At 41.2% G+C, this 17,936-nt stretch overlaps 1 protein-coding gene across 6 annotated transcripts in view; it reads left to right on the top strand.

Moving 5' to 3' along the window:
* Nucleotides 1-17,936, top strand: part of LARGE1 (LARGE xylosyl- and glucuronyltransferase 1) — a 583,138-nt gene that overhangs the window by 250,493 nt on the left and 314,709 nt on the right. For all 6 annotated transcript variants that reach the window (XM_061638979.1, XM_061638974.1, XM_061638975.1 and 3 more), the window contains one exon: nucleotides 5,711-6,012. In XM_061638979.1, coding sequence (XP_061494963.1) covers nucleotides 5,711-6,012 — 302 coding nt within the window. The remainder of the gene's footprint in view (nucleotides 1-5,710; nucleotides 6,013-17,936) is intronic.

Raw genomic sequence — 17,936 nt, 5'->3', positions numbered from 1 at the left:
GGACGACGGCTATATGGCAAGTGGTGAAAGACGTGCTGTGAGGCTGATCAGGCCTGAGTAAAACTTCATAACTGTGCCTACTGTACAGTGGTGAGGGCAGCAAAGAAGGTCCACTTGTCTGCCACCATTGCATCCTTAAGTAGCCATCCAATGGAGCTTTTCCGTATTGTCAGGGGTCTGTTGACATCCATTCCAGGAAATTGAGTTTTAGACCCTTCGGAGGCCCACTGTGAAGTGTTTGCAAGGCACTTTGAGGATAAAGATGCTCGCCTCCGTAGCAATCTTGCTGCCCCATCCACATCTACTGTAGTGTCCAGTGCAATGTCTGCAGCGGTTACTTGGGAATGGTTTCAGTTGATGCAGCCTGATGATGTAGACAAGTTGCCTGAGACAATGTAGCCAGCAACATGTCCTCCTGACCCGTGTTCTTTTTGGCTTATTAAAGTTTGCTGAGGGGGTTTGACCGAGTGGATCCAGGGTGTGGTCAATGCATCACTGCGGGAGGGAGCGGTTCCAGCCACCCTGAAAGTGCTGGTGATCTGACCGCTCCTCAGAAAACCCACCATGGACCCATTGGTTTGCGACAACTACTAACCGGTTGCAAATACCCCTTTTGGGGGAAAGGTGATTGAGAGGATTGTGGCACAGCAACTGCAAGTATTCTTGGATGAAACAGATTATCTTGACCCATTCCAATCTGGGTTCAGGCCTGGTTATGGGACTGAATTGGCCTTGGTCGCCCTGATGGATTACCTCTATTGGTAGAAAGACAGGGGAGTGTGACAAATAATCTCTGGTGAGATTGGCATTGGAGACACTGTTTTACAGTGGTTCCTATCCTATCTCCAAGGTCGGTTTCAGATAATAGCATTGGGTGATTGTCTCTTGGCCCCCTGGCAGTTCTGCTGTGGGATGCCGCAAGGTACTTTATTGTCTCCATGCTATGTAACATCTATATCAGGGGTGACCACTCCATGGCTCTCCAGATGCTGCTGGACTACAGCTCCCATCATCCCTGACCATGAGCTGTGTGGGCTGAGACTGATGGGAGCTGTAGTTCAGCAGCATCTGGAGAGCCACAGAGTGGCCACCCCTGATCTATATGAAGCCCTTGGGAGCAGTCATCAGGAGATTTTGGGTGAGGTGTCAGCAGTATGCTGATGATACCCAGTTCTCTTCTCTATAACATCTGAATCGGGAGAGGCCATGCAAGCCCTGGACTGCTGCCTGGACTCGATGGTGGGCTGGATGAGGGCCAATAAATTGAGTGTGAACCCTAGCGAGATAGAGACACTGTGGGTTGGTGGTTCCCAAGTTCGGATAATTGGTCAGTTGCTTGCTTTGGATGGGGTCATACTCCCTCTGAAGGAGCAGATTCATAGTCTGGGGGTGCTCCTTGATTCATGTTTGTCGTTAGAGGCTCAGATTACTTCAGTGGCTAGGAGTGCCTTTTACCAGCTTTGGATGGAAAGGCAGCTGCTGCCATTTCTCGACTGGGATAGCCTGACCACTGTTGTCCATGCACTGGTAACCTCCAGGCTGGATTACTGTAATGCGCTGTATGTGGAACTACCCTTGAGGTTGGTGCAGAAGCTGCAGCTGCTGCAAAATGTGGCAGTGAGAATTCTCACTGGGTCAGGGTATCACCAACATGTCACCCTTCTGCTGAAAGAATTGTACTGGCTTCCAGTTAGCTACAGGGCTAGGTTCAGGGTTCTAGTTTTGGTGTAGAAAGCCTTATAAAGCTTGGGATCAGGATACCTGGAAGACCGTCTTATCCCTTATATACCCAGTCGATCATTGCATTCTGCAGGTGAGAGCGTCCTGCAGATACCTTCTTATCAGAAGGTCCATTCTGTACAACGTAGGAAATGGACCTTTAGTGTAGTGGCACCTACCCTGTGGAATTCCCTCCTCTTAAATATTATTAGACAGGTGCCATCTCTGTTATCTTTTCGGCGCCTGCTGAAGACCTTCCTCTTTCAACAAGCCTTCTAAGTTGAGACTTTATCCCAGTCTGTGCCTCTGTTCAATTGCTTTTTAATATGTTTTTAAGCCTTTTCTGTCTTTTTAAAAGAGATTTAAAAATATATTTAAAGGTGCTTTGTTTTCATATATTTTAAAGTATGTTTTTATGATGTTTTATAGTGTTTTTAATGCTTTTGTTTGCTGCCCTGGCCTCTTACTGGGTGGAAGGACAGGATATAAATCAAATAATAAACAAACAAGCAAACAATTAAAATACTTGGTTATGACTACATGTCTGATAGCGGCTAACATGATGGTGGTGTTAACATCTTCTACCAGAAAACAGTTGTGTATTGGGGGTTTAATAATGGATGCACTATGGGACAGCTCCCAGATATTATCAGATTAAAGATTATGGGAAAACACGGGTAGGAGAGAGCCTGTTGATTGGAACCATGTGAAAAGTCCTTGTTTTCTCTACTATTTTCTGTAATTGTCTGAATTGTAGGATCAATAGTGAATTACAAGAGCTTCCCCATCCCAAGCTCCCATATTATTATACACATTTGGTACTGAATGTGGGTGAAATGTTTTCTCAAGTTTATATAGTGTTTTGTTTATTTTTCTCTTCCTTCCCACTTTCATCACTGCTGAGAGATGGCTTCTTGTTGTTAAGCATAAATATGAAACTGTAGAACATTGGAGGAAATGGACAAATATTTGAAAGGATGGAGGTGGATGTTCCTGAGAATACTGGAAGATAGCTAAGTTTAGCTGTAATCTGACACAGTGGGACAGATACGCAAACAGCACAATCTTTTTCAAAAGCACATGAGTGGGACATTCTGAGCATTGTTATGGAACAAAATGTTTTCCAACACATTGGTTTTGTCCTGCCCACAGCAGAGAAATTCAGACGCACTTGGTTCTGTGAGTTTTTCTCTTTTTATTAAGATTTCAGTTATGTCAAAAACTTTTCAACTCATTCACCTAACTATGCTTTCTAGGAACTAATTCCCTCTCTAACACTGACTAAACTTGTCTTCGCAGCCACAGATGTGTTGACCATTGAACCGCACTGTCGCTGAGTTTGTTTTCCATCAAGTCTGAAAAACTGTAGCTAGGGGGAGTTATGTCTTTGCCCAGTCTGGGAACGGACAGCCAAGGCCGTTGCTATGGTAACCATCGCGATAGACTGGGAAAAGTTCTAGCAGCTATCTGTGTTAAGCTGAGTCTTCTGTGTATTGCCTCTGAACTGAGAGGTTGTCTTCTGTGTTTACCTTTGGAGAGAGATGTACCAGAAGGGGGGTGACTGAAGAAACTCTACATGTATTTACTCTTAAGCCTTTGGCCGTAATGTCTTAATAAAGACTCTTAACATGATCTAATGCTCTGAAGAAGTTTCTTGCTCAACTTAACTCCAACGTAATGTATGCTGTTTCACGCAATAACGCACACACGTCAACAAGATGTTGACTCAACAATGCTCCCCTCCTCAGCACCCACTTAAGTAGGTTTCTCTTTCGTGCATAAACAACAGCTCCACCTTAACCCTGACCATTGCTCTTCGTGCCTCTGAAGCCGCTGGGAACGGGGCGAAGGGGGCTGGACCTCAGCTTCCCCCTCTGAATGGTGGGTCCTTAGATTCTGTTCTGGTGTGGGAAGCTGCTGGGCACCCGGTTGGGGATCATCAAGTTGCCAAGGTGGCACCCTGGGCACGGGTGAGTGATGTGTGTCCACAGGAGCAGTCTCTGACAGCTCGTGCCACACTTCCATGGGGGGGGCAGGTGACTGAGCACACCGCGAGCCTCCTCCCTCAGCTCGTTGCCCCAGTCCTCAAAGACACAGTTCTCCTCCTCGAAGCCTTCCCCCTGTCCTGGGTCACAACAGGTTTTTATTCATGGTGTGCAGATTACCTTAATATTCTGTTAAAGGTTTTAAGTCATCATTCAGTTCAAGAAGACAACTCTTTAATAATAGAGGTGGGCTTCATATTGCCCTCTCAGACATTTGCACTGACGATGCATACGTGCTCACACTATCATACTTACTTGCACACATTGTATGTGTGTGTCAGAGCATGAGAGCTTGGATGTATTTGTTTTCCTTTTTGAACAACCTGGATTCTTCTTTCTAATCCCTCATTGGCAATAATACACCTAGACTCTGGAACTGTTACTTACGGGTCTTCTCTTGAGCACTAATAATTGGTCACTTGCATGCTTTCTTAGTTGTGAAACTTGCTTGGTTTCACAAACTAAGGAAAGCAAAATAACTATAAGCTGTTTCTCTTGTTGCTTTCCCCCCACCATTAAGTTAATTCATCTTGGAAAATAAGAAAAATGCAAGGCTTACAGATTTGTTTGAGCATCAATTCCTGCCAGAGTGTATAATGGAAGAAAATTCCTGATTTCAGGAATAAAGTAGGCACTTTCACGGCAATGAATATATTTGATACTCGCCTGCTGGATCAGGCCAATGGCCCACCTAGTCCAACATCTTCTTCTCCAGATTCCTGCCCCAAAAGCAGGACCTGAGCGCAACAGCACTCTGCCCACTTGTGACTCCCAGCAATTAGCATTCAGAGGCATACTGCCTCCGACAATGGAGTTGGAAGAAAGCCATTGTGGCCATTCGCCATGGGTCATTTAAATGGGAAGCAGCTGTAAGAGTGAGATGCTCACTTTCCTTGCAATCCTTTAATATCAGAATAGAGACCTGCTATTAGACCTGCAGAAAACTCCTCCTGCTGCATGCCTGCTGATCGATAGAATGTCCTTAGTTGAGAATTTGAGTCTGGGGGATGTGTGAAGATGAGCTGTAAGCTGCTAAACTGCTGTTAAGTTTGAAAGAGGGGCCGTAGGTCAGTGGTAGAGCACGTACTTTGCATGCAGAAGGTTCGATATCTGGATTCAGTCCCTGGCATCTTCAGGGAGTGCTGGGAAACACTCCTCTATCAAAGCCTCCATGAGCAGCTGCCAAGATGTGTAGTCAATACTGAGCTAATGGACCATACTAGTCTGACTGGGTACATGGTGGCTCTCTGTGTTTCCTGCTGTTGCAACAAAACTAGTGTGTGGCATAATACAGCCTACCTGCCACTATGCAATAGACAACATTGCACTTATCTACTTTCCTATATTTCAGACAAGCTGTCTGCTGATCAAAATCTATGAACCAGACATTTCAATGACTGTAACCAGGCCTTACAGCAAATCCATCGTGTTGGAGCTGAAGAGAAGTGGGTTTGCTGCGAGCCATCACTTCCAAGAAAGTGAATAGGTTCTGCATGCAACTCATTTTTAATTGCAGAGCAGCTGCTGAACAAGACAGAAGGTGCCACTGTGACCTGATTCCTGAGTTACAGGATTCACACTGGTATGTAACAATATAGAAACAATGTGACAAGTGCAGGATCAAGTGACAAGAACCACACTCATGCTGCTTCTGTGACCACAGCCACCTATGTTTGATGCTAGAGTGGGTTTTCCCACATGATCCTGCCCCTCCCAAATAGTTTCTATATTCTTGCATGATCAGAGTGTCATGGTATTGGAATCAAATGAGCAGTGGCTACATCACTTACCTGATGGCAATTGTATATTGGGTTAATCACATGCATAGGGGTTTGGGGTTTTTTTAGCAACTCAGGACTCATTGCAGAAAAAAGTTTTCTCTCTGTTGTTTTTTGAATCTTTAATTTCCTTTGGATCAATACCTATTTTTCCTCCTTTCATTACAGATGGAAAGCCAGTGTCACTGTCTTCAGTTGAATCTCAGCCCCACAGCCCTCGTTACACAGCCACAAGTCAACGCGAAAGAGAGAGCCTGGAGGTACGCATGCGGGAAGTGGAAGAGGAAAACCGGGCACTTCGCAAACAGCTCAGTCTGGTGCAGAGCCGGGGCCTGTCCCATCGCCGAGGCAATCATTCAAAAACTTATTCCATGGAGGAAGGAACAGGGGACAGTGAGAGTCTGCGGGCTGGCATTGTGGCAGGGAACAGTTCAGAGTGTGGACAGCAACCAGCAGTGGAGAAGTGCGAGGTAGGTCTATAGTTTTTCAGTCTAGGGCCATGCTTCTTAATGTGCAGCTAGCCAACTTGTGTGTGTGTATGTGTGTGTGTGTGAGAGAGAGAGAGAGAGAGAGTGCTTGTGCTTGCAAGGTATCACCTGGTGCAGGCAGGGAAAGATGTGACTTAAGGGCAGCGTTGTGAGGCCCTGTTGCAGGATTTAAGGACCCTCAGGCCTGGGGGACCAAATGCAGCCCTCCAGGCCTCTCTAGGCCACACTTCATCTTCCCAGGCCCTACTCTGCTCCTTCTTTGAGTGCTTTTGCCTGGCTGGAATGTGTCCTTGAACTGCTTGTCTGGATGGGAGAGATGGGTGGTGGTGGTGGTGATGGTAATGTAGAAACCTCTGGCTTTTTGTGTGGCTGGAATGTAGCCTATCGTACAAAGGTAAGAGTCACATTCTTTTTTCTTCCCACTTTTGCCTCTGGCACTGCCCACCACTGGCATGCGGCCCCCAGAATGTTGTCAATGAGGGAATGAGACCCTTGGGTTGAAAAAAGTCCCCCACTCCTGCTCTGTTGAGAACTGGTTGACATTATCAGGGCCTTAACCTGCTAGTGCTGCTGAACCCTCAACATAGGCAATTGACAATTGTGTTTTATAGATTCCATATACAGTATCTCTTTCTGCAGCAGCAAACAAGCCTAAATCTGTAGTTAATGTTGGCAGAATCCCGTCAAGGTCAAGGACAGCAAGTCAGTAAAATGTTGGAAAGTTCTACAGGAATCAATAGGACAATCTTGATAGTTATATGTATCTTACGTTGCCAAAGGTAATGCCTATTGTTGCACTACTATTTTTATGATTCAATGGAAAATTTGTTAAGCTTGGACCACTGATAACTTAAATATTACAACATAAACTACCATGGCTGCCCTGTGTTATGGGAGGTTTTTCAGTCAGTTCCTTCTCTGCAAAATGCAGCTATCTCTCTTTTTATAGGGTGGTTGCAGAAATTATTAAGATGCAACTTGATCAGTGCAAACAGTGAACACTATATAATGATTATGATATTGACCAAAAATCAGAAAAGATAAGCCATTGTAGTTCCCTTCAGCTTCTACAGATGTCTGCTTCTTCCATCTAATTTCAATATCATCAGTTCTTAGTTCGTAACCACAGGCATGCTTCTTTTTCCTATATCATTAAACAGGGATGCTATCAAAGTTCTCCAGAATTAGGGTCAGAAGTGAACTTCAGGGGCTCATGAAATCTATCTTAAATGAGAAGCAAGTTTTGAAATCCTTAAAGTTCTTTTCTGGCTCAGATTAAAATGAGTAGCAGAGAATAATTCCTGGCTTTCCTCCTCATTTCCCCAGAGACCCATCCTACTAGCCCTCCATTCCCCTAAATATCCTCCCGCAAACTTTCCTTTTAGACAGTTTTCTTTACCAGTGTTCTCTAGACGTTTTGGACTCCAACTCCCATCAGCCCAGCCAGCATGGGCCAATGGTCAGGGATGATGGGAGTTGGAATCCAAAGCATCTGGAGGGCACCAGGTTGGGAAAGTCTGCCTTAAGGCCTTTTCTGACTGGCCTGTGGCAACAGGAACAGCACAGTGCCATATACAGAAAGAATAGGGCGGCTAGGTGAAAAAGAGGACGAGGATATTGGGACCTTAATAGTTGGAGGAATTTTGATAGGCATAGGCTATACCTTCTACATAACTATTAAGGTGCAGGAGCCCTGTTTTTTGTTTTGCTGTGTTGCAACTGGCCATCCTAGTGGAGAAGGAATCCTTTGGAAGAACTACATCTCCTATTGATCACTTGGCTCAGGCATGATAATGTGCTAGGAATCTGTGCACTATGGGCATGAGGGAAGTGGGGGGCAAAAGTGGTAGTGCACCATTACGTCTGCTGCTACTGTCCTGAATGTAACAAGAGGAAAGGGAGGAGGATGTTTGAGGGATTAGGAAGCTGGCAAGGAGGCATACTGGGAATCAGGGAGGAAGGTTATTTTTCTAAGCCTCGGGTTTTCCCCCCCAGATTTTGTTCAGTTTCATTCTGAGTCAGTTGGAAGCAAGTGGGTGCACTCGATTATCATTAGATACCCCAGATTTTCTAATACCCATTGAGTATACAGCAGCCAACCCCAACTTTGTTGAACACACTAACACTCTTGAAAATGTGTCAGTTTCCCCAGAGATGTGCAGCTGTCAATATGACCATGGTTTTCTTAGTTGTTATAAAGCATTGTTGTCTCCATTGTGTTCTTTCTTTCAAGATGTATTTGTGATTGTCACTCATTCTCATTTTGTGAACTATATTCCTTCAGTTTAAGAGGAGCAGGAGCAGGGGGAGATACCTCACTTGAACAGAAGAAAACCAAGTTTTCTGGGGGCACTTAACAGAAAAAAAACCAAGGATAAATAAATAAACAGTGGTTTCGGCAAGCTCTGAAACTAGCTGCAGGCAGTTACTGGGAAGCTCTCTTCCTAATTTTGCAATGTAGATGGGAGGAGCTGGCCAGAATATTTCCCCTACACATACACACAAGGAAACAATTCCAGTCAATCAACAGAACTCAACAACTGGAAGGAAATTTCTTGGCATTTTTAGGTCTGACTCTGTGTGTTTCTGTTTCTTATGCTTTTTTTGTGGAAAATGAAATTCTATCAATTTTTAACACTAATATTTTAATCCTTTGTTCAGTTTACTGAGAGTAAGCCTCTTGAACATAGTAGGACTTGCTTCCAAGTAAATATGCATATGATCGTACTGCAAATGTCTGCTGAGCCATATTTATCAAGGGGATTTTTATACCACCACAATATTTTCAAATTGTTTATAGGTTCTTAATAAAATAAAAATAAAATAAGAGAATATTATTGAGTTCTAAAACCCCAAATGTTTATTATCCAATTCTGTCCTTTTGAACTTATATATAAAAAAATATTATCTTTGTAGTATCCACACTCCTTATTTTCTGCTTTTTAAGAGTTTGATCAGAAACTATAAAAATTAGAGATGGAGAAATACCATGCTTCAGCAGATGTGTAAACTAGGTGATGTAAGGGCTTACTAAGAGGTCACCACTTCATTGGTAAATTATCATTTCCCTAGGTTAAGAGTCATGAATTCAATTAATGTTTTCCCCTTTGGGAATCAGGAGAGCAGACAATAAGTGAGAAAATGAAAAAAACACATCCCCATAAAAGCACACCTATAGTTGGCACTAGACGTTGCAGGGCGTTTGGTTGCTTGCTTTCACGTGTCTTACTTGATCTAATCATTGCATAATAGAGAATGGGTGATTTCCCAAGTGGTAGCAAGAATAACAGTGTTTCTCTGTTATAACAGAAGGAAATTAAGTGCAGAAAAGTACAGACTGTGAACATTATTAACAGTGGCCTTTCACAAAAATAAAACAGTAGTTGATACCACAGACATCCTGGCATTGCTAAACCAATTAACATATGTAGTGTGATTTATAATCCATTACCTCTATTCAATCCACAGGTTGGTAGTATTGAACCTCTTTATCTGTTGTAATTCAGGGGTTTCATATTGCAGACTCCAGTTTGAAGTTTCTTTGCTCTACTTTGGCCACCTTAAGGCCAATTACAGATATCCTGGGAAGTTAAAATGCCCCCCCCACACACACACTGGTTTTTGGATATTGCCATTTCTGATGTTAGATTTGTATCCATTTATTATTTTGTGTACCCTGTTTCTCCTACGTAGCATGCAGAAGGGCATAGTAGTCAGATGATTTGCAATATGGTGATGATGCATCACTATTAAATATTATGGAGGGAGGAGGGAGGAAAAATGGGCTCCTGCTGGGACGAAGGGTGGGATGTAAATAAATAAATAAATAAAGCTGTTCTTGACAACTATAAAAAATGTGAGAAAGGAGCAACTAATGCTTTAAAAATCAAAATCTATGGTGGTATATATATAATATGCTCAATGCACTCTTATTGCAATGCAAGATTCAGCCTTATTTAGTGGCAAGAAAATCTTCCACTGTTTTCTTCCACTGTCTTGTTACATCCATTGACTTAGAGCATGCTTTCTCACCAGCAGCATATGTGCTACAATCTCTGGTTTGGTTTCCATTTGATAATAAGCCTTGTGTTCTTTTGAAATCTTTCAGACCATCTTTATATAAGTGCAGGCATTTTGTTTTGGTTCTTCAAAACATCTTTTGTGACCTCTTATAGGTCTAGGATCTGATTTTTTCTGCCTCTGTAAAACACACACACACACACACAAGGTTCCCCTCTATTTGGCACTGGTTAGGCCTCATCTGGAGTACTGTGTCCATTTTTGGACACCAGACTTTAAGAAGGATGCAGAGAAACTGCAGCAGGTTCAGAGAAGGGCAACGAGGATGATTGGGACTAGAAACAAAGCCCTGTGAGGAGAGACTGAAAGAACTGGGCATGTTTAGCCTGGAGAAGAGAAGACTGAGGGGAGATGTGATAGCACCTTGAAAGTTCTTGAAAGGTTGACACACACAGGAGGGCCAGCATCTCTTCTCGATTGTTCCAGAGTGCAGGACATGGAATAATGGGCTCAAGTTACAAGAAGCCAGATTTCAACTGAACATTAGGAAAACTTCCTAACTGTTAGAGTGGTACGACAATGGAACCAAATACATAGGGAAGTGGTAGGCTTTCCAACACTGGAGGCATTCCAGAGGCAGCTGGACAGCCACCTGATGGGTCTGCTTTAATTTAGATTCCTGCATTGAGCAGGGGATTGGACTCGATTGCTTTATAGACCCCTTTAAACTCTACGATCATATGATTCTAGGGGCTCTGCCCCTGCTCACTTTGCTCGCCATTCCCACCTACTGTCACCAAACCTTCCCATACATAGTTTACCAGCGCTCCTCCTTCTCTCCCCCCCCCCCAGGTCACCAGCACTCTCCCTTCCCACCCATAGAACACCAGTGCTCCCTCTTCCCCTCCCATGGGTCTGTGCAGAAGCGTTCATGGGTCGCATTTATATATAGATAAAAGGGGGGAAGGTGATTACCAATTTCTTTACTAGGATGATACACATAAATCTGTTGCCTTCCAGATGTCTTAGACTACAGCTCCCATCAGTGACAGCCAACACAACTGCTGATGGTAGCTGTATGTACTTGAAGACACTTGGAGAATGCCAGGCTATAGGAGGTTAATGCAGCTCTCTCCTGTCTTTCTTGTGCTTATGCTGAGATTTGGTTGGCTGAATCTCTTAAGGCCTAAAGATACGTATGCTACAGCCAATTTTAGACAAGGAAATAACTGCTAAAAAGAGTGACTAGATTAGATGGCCTTCCAGATTATAACAACTTTTACCAGTAAATTTACTTGCTCAGTAGGGGATTAGTGTTATGCCACATTCAATAGTTATGTAAAACATGAAATTTCCTTAAGCTTGCCATGCACCTTTCTTACCCACACAATGTTTCGATAATGAAATAGCTTTAACTTTTTCTTCTTAAAAGATTCACAGTAATTCAGTGACATAATATAAACTTAATTTAAACATCCCTATTATCAGATTTGCCTTCAGCGTTCTCATCATTTATCCTGTTACTGGAAATGCCAGTTATGTGTTTACGTGAGAGGTCCAATTTCACTCCCCCCGCCCCCATACCATGGTCTGTTTTCCGTAGTCAGATATTATTTTAGCTGCCTTTCCCTTGAGGCAGAGGATATTTAAGGCCAGGAAGGGAAGGTTAAGTGAAGGATTGTAAGTGATAACACAAGGCAGGGAGATAAATCAACACTAGTATTGCATCATTTGATAATAATTAGTTGTGTCATGAGTAATCTGATAGAGGCACCTGTAAAACACAGGTGTTTCTGGTCAGCTCATCACAAATAGGTGTAGGTTATAAGCATAGCTCACTCATCTGCAGCTCAAATGTTGCCACTGCCACCACCCCAGAGACCACCGCAATGGCATGAGAAGGAGGCAGACAGTATGCATTCCAGCTCCTCAGTGGAGTGTTCTTTTGCTAACAAGGAACTCAGCTGTATCCAAGTCACAGTGTCCCTGGTATGATGTTATTACATGAGTTTCTGACAGAGGGCCTCCCATCAGTGGAAATTCATGTTCCCAGCAGAGACACTGAGAACTGGAGTCACAGCCCACCCCTCTCCTTGGTGGAAAACTGAGTTCTGTCAAGGAGCTGAAGCACTCTTGCCTCACCTTTCCTGTACCCTAGATAAATTTGGTGGGTCCTTGGGAGGGAGGTGGAGGTGGCAGAAGCAGCTTTGATCATTTCTGGCTGGGAGTGTACACAATGGATTGAATCCATGTGGGGTGAATAAACGGATGTCCATGTGTTCCTCATCATGATGAATAAGTTTTTAAGATTTTGAGGACCATATTTTGAGAAGTGCTATAACTAATGATTTATGGAACTTCTGACTATAGACTCGCTATTCATAGACTCATAGAACAGTTGAGTTGGAACAGGCCTATAAAGGCCATTGAGTCCAACCCCCTGCTCAATGCAGGAAACTAAGTTAACACATACCCAACAGATGGCTGTCCAGCTGTCTCTTGAATGCCTCCAGTGTTGGAGAGCCCACCACCTTCCTAGGTAATTGGTTCCATCGTTGCACTGCTCTTAGGGAGTTTTTCCTGATGTTCAGCTAAAATCTGGCTTCCTATAACATGAACCCATTTTTCTGTGTCCTGCGCTCTGGGATGATTGAACTGCTTCATGTTGCAGCTGAAGTTAAGCTTCCCATATTTGCATTTGGGGACAGAATTTAAATGGTCCCCTGTTCACAGTCCTTCTTTTTATATTTAAATTGCCCTGCCCCTAATCCATTGACATACATAATCCATCCAAGTAAAAATTCAATAAATATTATATTTAACAACATTAGCAATCTATACAGCAGCTTTTTAATGTTCCAAAACCAAGCCCTGTTTCAGTTCACATGTCTGGCTTTACAACTGTTAGAGGTAAATTACTATTATTCCCATGTTCCATTTGTGGGATTGAGTTGGCTGGAGGACAAAATTTTTAAAGGTGTGAAAACAACCAGCAACCATTAAAAAAAATTGAAGCAGCTAATCACTTAGGGTTGTAACACCGCCTTTTAGATGACAACCATATTATATTAAAGGAGTACTGAAAGAAAGAGAAAGGTTAAGTGAATTCTTTGTATTGGTCTTCACTGTGGAAGATGTTAGAGGCTCATATCGGAAGCATTGTTTCAGTAAGGAAATTGGAGGAAGTATGTCAAAATGTTAAGGATGAAGCTTTGAAGCTAACTGACAAATTAACAAGTTACTATAGCTGAGTGGTTTTCACCCAAGAGTTCGTACAGAACTCAAATGTTAAAATGTTAATATTTTAATGAAAATATGACACACAATTTACAGATGATTTTAAGCCAAGACAACACTATTTTTTTAATTTAAGAAAGGATTTAGAGGAGATCTGGGAAATGACAGTTTTGTTACCATAACTTCTGCCTCAGTTATATTGGCAAAACATTATTAAAGCTTTAATTACTAGGAGTTCCTGTTCCACCAATATTTTGAGATTCTTGATAATGTCAACAAGTATGTAGAGATACTAGACTTTGTGTGTTTGGACTTCCATGAAGCTTTTGACAAAATTCCTTACCAAAAATGCCCAAGTAAACTGCAATGTAAGACGTGAATTGGCTGTGACTTCCTAGGTAAGTTGTTTTGGTGTCATGGCCGAGAGCTCACTTGAAAACATCGATTCAGCATGCTGCAGCTTTGAGAAAGACAAATTTAATATTAGGAATTATTAGGAATGGACATCATGTTATCTTTATCTAAATCTATAGTGTATATTCGTTTGGTATACTGTGTGCAGTTCTTCATCCATCTCAAAAGGGTTAACCTAGTACTGGGAAAGATACAGCAAAGAGTATCTGAAATTATCGAGGAGTTTGTGTATCTTCCCTACAAGAAAAGCTTAAAGTGTATTAATTATATTTTTCTTAAACTGAAAAGCCTCTAAGGGAGGGCATTGTAGAAGTTTGTAAATTTATGAATGCTAGAGGAAGAAGATAGATTTCTCTCTTTCAGGCAAAAGAAAGTATTGACTGCCACAGGAAGTGATTACAGTCACTATCTTAGCTAGCTTTTCAAAAGGGATAAATAAATTTATGGGAAATAGTTCTACCGGTGGCTGTTATCCATGATGGTTAAATGTAACCACTATGACACAAAGGAAATGTAGCCCTGGTGGATGTACAATTAGGGAGATTTCCTGCCTTCAAGCCCTGCTTGAGACTTCCTAAAGGCAATTGGCTATCCGTTGCTGGACAAAATGGACCTTTAGTCCACTCTCAGCTGAACTTTTGTGTTCTCAGTGTCACCCAGTGAGATTTGAGCCAGTGGTCTCTGCTGTTTACATGGGTTTTAGTGAAAAAGACAATAATGTCAAAGTAATTAAAACAAAGTAACACACACATTTCCTGTGTTTTCTTTTTCAACCCTTAGAGGACATATCTTGATGAGATTATTTGCTTCTTTGAATATATGAGATTCAGGGTTTAGTATAAGAAATAATTAAGGAAAGCTGAAACAATTAAGGAGGATAGCACTTCCTATATTGAATATGGCTAGTGCAGGAGGGATCATTGAATATTGGGATAGAGATCTCCCTTCTCATTCCCTTTTCACTCCTGTACAAGGCAACCCTATCTGTGTCTACACAGAAGTAAGTTCCCCTGTGTTCAGGACTGCAATTTTAATAGATAGGTGTAGGGAAAAGATATTGTTGTTCAGTAATAGAACAGAGCTATTGTGTCCAATTTAAAAAACAACTTCGAGAAATTTACAAAGCATATACCTTGTCAGGCCGTTCTGAAGATTTGCAAAGATACGCGATAGTTAAGAGAAAATATAAACAACTAATTAAGCAGAAAAAACAAACAGAAAGGTCTGAAAGATGGCTTCATTTACAAAATGCCGCTAAATTAAAAAATTCAAATATTTTTTGGAAATTGATTACATCTCATTGGCCGAAATCACACTCCCACTTTAATTGTAATATTCCATCAAAAGTCTGGGAGAAGCACTTTACAAAATTATACCATAGCCCAGAGGAAGAGGGGATATATGAATATACGATACTGAATGAACTTCCAAAATGGATGCCAGTGTCCCAAGAGGAAATACTTGAATTGATTAAGAATTTAAAACTTAATAAAGCGCCTGGCCCAGACAATGTTCCCTGCGAAGTATATAAAAATAATGCTGAATGGTGGGCCCCTGTATTAGCGTCATTATTTTCATATATTGATTCAACGATGATAGTACCAGACCATTGGGGAATGGCGACAGTAGTGCCCATCTTTAAGAAAGGTTCACCGACAGACCCAGAAAATTACCGACCAATTAGCCTTTTAAATGTTATTAGTAAGCTATATGCTGCCCATCTATTTAACAAATTGATCACTTGGGCAGAACAAACAGATATATTGATCCAAGAACAAGCAGGTTTCAGACCAAAAAGATCAGTTATGGATCATATATTAGTGCTGCAGCATATCATTGATAAATACGCGCATAGAAAAGGGGGATTTTTTTGTGTGGCATACATCGATCTGAAAGCAGCATTTGATTTGATACCAAGATCAAGATTATGGGCGAAATTATACCATTTAGGAGTGGATAGACGTTTACTAACGTTGATGCAAGGATTATATAAAAATACTAAGTTGAAAGTAAGATGCAACATGCAGGGCTATTTAACTAATTCGATCGTAACGTTAAAAGGCGTAAGACAAGGATGTATTCTATCACCCCTTCTCTTTAACTTGTCTATTAACGATGTAATAGAAAAATTAGACATGTACGCTATTCATTCCCCAATGCTAGCTAATGCCCCAAGAAATGCCCTTTTATATACCGATGATCTGACCTTACTATCAAAGACTCCAATAGGGCTAAAGAGATTATTAAGAGGAATAGCCCAGTATTGCCAGACAGAATACCTGGACATAAACTATCAAAAAACCAAGGTAATGCTGTTCAGCAAAAAAAGAACAAAATATCAATGGATACTAAATGGAAGATTAATTGATCAAGTGACTTCATTTAAATATCTGGGATTCACTTTCCAATCATCAGGTAGTTACAGCTATCACATAAAATCAGTTATAATAAATGCAAAGAAGACATCTAAAGCATTGTCAAAGTTCTATTACACTAACGGAGGACAATCGATTATCCCTGCCATTAAAGTATTTCAAACTAAGATAATCCCTCAGCTTATTTATGGCATGCAATCGACAACAAGAGATAAATTCCCAGAGCTAGAAGTTGTTCAGACTTCTTTCATACAATCTATTCTGGCAATACCCTCATGTGTCCCGAACAGTGTAATACGATTAGAAACGGGGGTACGGTCCATAGAATCACTAATCTGGTCCTTGAAGATCCATTATTGGATAAAACTAACCCTGGAACCTCATGGACTAGCTCCTCATATATTAATAGATAATTTTAAATCTATTTGGAACTCCGCTATCCTTAACAAACTCCAATATCTTGGCTTTTCAAAGCAGACTATAATACAGATGGGAAGTGAGACCGCTAGGATAAATATCAAACAGCGTATAAGAGATATTGATTATCAAATTCATTTAGAGCAATCAAGGAAATATAGACACAATGCAAAGTTTCCTATCCCCATGCCCTATTTAAAAAACTTAAATATACCAAAATATAGAAAAGCATTTACCTGGCTAAGAATGAATGTTCTCCCATCAAGGGTATTAGAGGGACGTTATAATAAGATCCAGTATGAAGAATGCCTATGCCCCTGTGGAAAAGGGGAAGTCGAATCGAATGTCCATGTCCTGCTTCATTGCCCCATATATGAACATCTGCGATCGCTTTTAATAGTACCCCTTTTAGATTATCGAAAATCAAACTCAGAACACTCACAAATAAACTTTTTATTATCAGACTATAAGAAAGAAATTACCTTTGAAGTAGCAAAATTTGCGGTAGCAGCAATTTCAATAAGAAGTACATTTGTTCAGAGCTGACAATAGCTTTTTAATATTGGAGTGAACTCTTTTTCAACAAATATTCCTGAAATTGTAAATTATTATGGTTAATGTATGATATGGTGTATGGATCAATGGATCGTTAATAAATTTTACTTACTTACTTTGTTCAAAATGGCAACCTCTCAAATATTTTGTATAACAACAACAAAGACAATTGGGGCATATATGGAGTTGAACCACAGAACTGATTGGTGAAGAGATTGTGCTGGGCTCTGGATTAGAGATGTAAATTTCTGTAAAGTTTGAACCGGGGGGGGGGGTTTCAGAAAAATACATAAATGTTGGGAAAAATAGGAAAATATGCAATACTTTTTTAAAGCTCCCTTTACATATTGAACACCACTTTCTTACTTTAGGGACATAAAATGTATTTTGTATAACTTGGTTTGCCCATAAAATTATTATGATTGGTATTTTAAAAGTACAGGTTATTCAGACAATAAATTTAAATTGAATTTAGTTGTGTTTTTTTAATGTAACAAATTGAGCTATAAGCCATTGAACTGAAAGGAGCCTAGTATCTCTTTCGTTTTGCCAGTTTTTGAGGAGCAGGCAAAAAACACTAAAAACAGAAAAAACCATCAACATTCTATTTATTTACTTATTTAAGTACATAAATTTATATAAAAACATAAGAAGAGCCTACTGGATCTGGACAGTAGCCCATCAAGCCCAGCATCCTGTTCTCACAGTGGCCAATCAGTTGCCCCTGGAAAGGCTGCAAGCAGGACCTGAGTGCAAGAGCACTCCTCCCTCCTGCGGCTTCCAGCAACTGGGTTTTGGAAGCATATCCCTCCCTTCTTCCAAAATGATCCAAAGGTTGCAAACACCCAAGCAGTAAAACATCTGAAAACATATTTTAAAAGGTGAAAC

The sequence above is a fragment of the Rhineura floridana genome, chromosome 8 (genome assembly GCF_030035675.1).
Source record: "Rhineura floridana isolate rRhiFlo1 chromosome 8, rRhiFlo1.hap2, whole genome shotgun sequence".
NCBI classification, from domain to species: Eukaryota; Metazoa; Chordata; class Lepidosauria; order Squamata; family Rhineuridae; genus Rhineura; species Rhineura floridana.
This window is presented reverse-complemented; position numbering and strand designations above follow the sequence as displayed.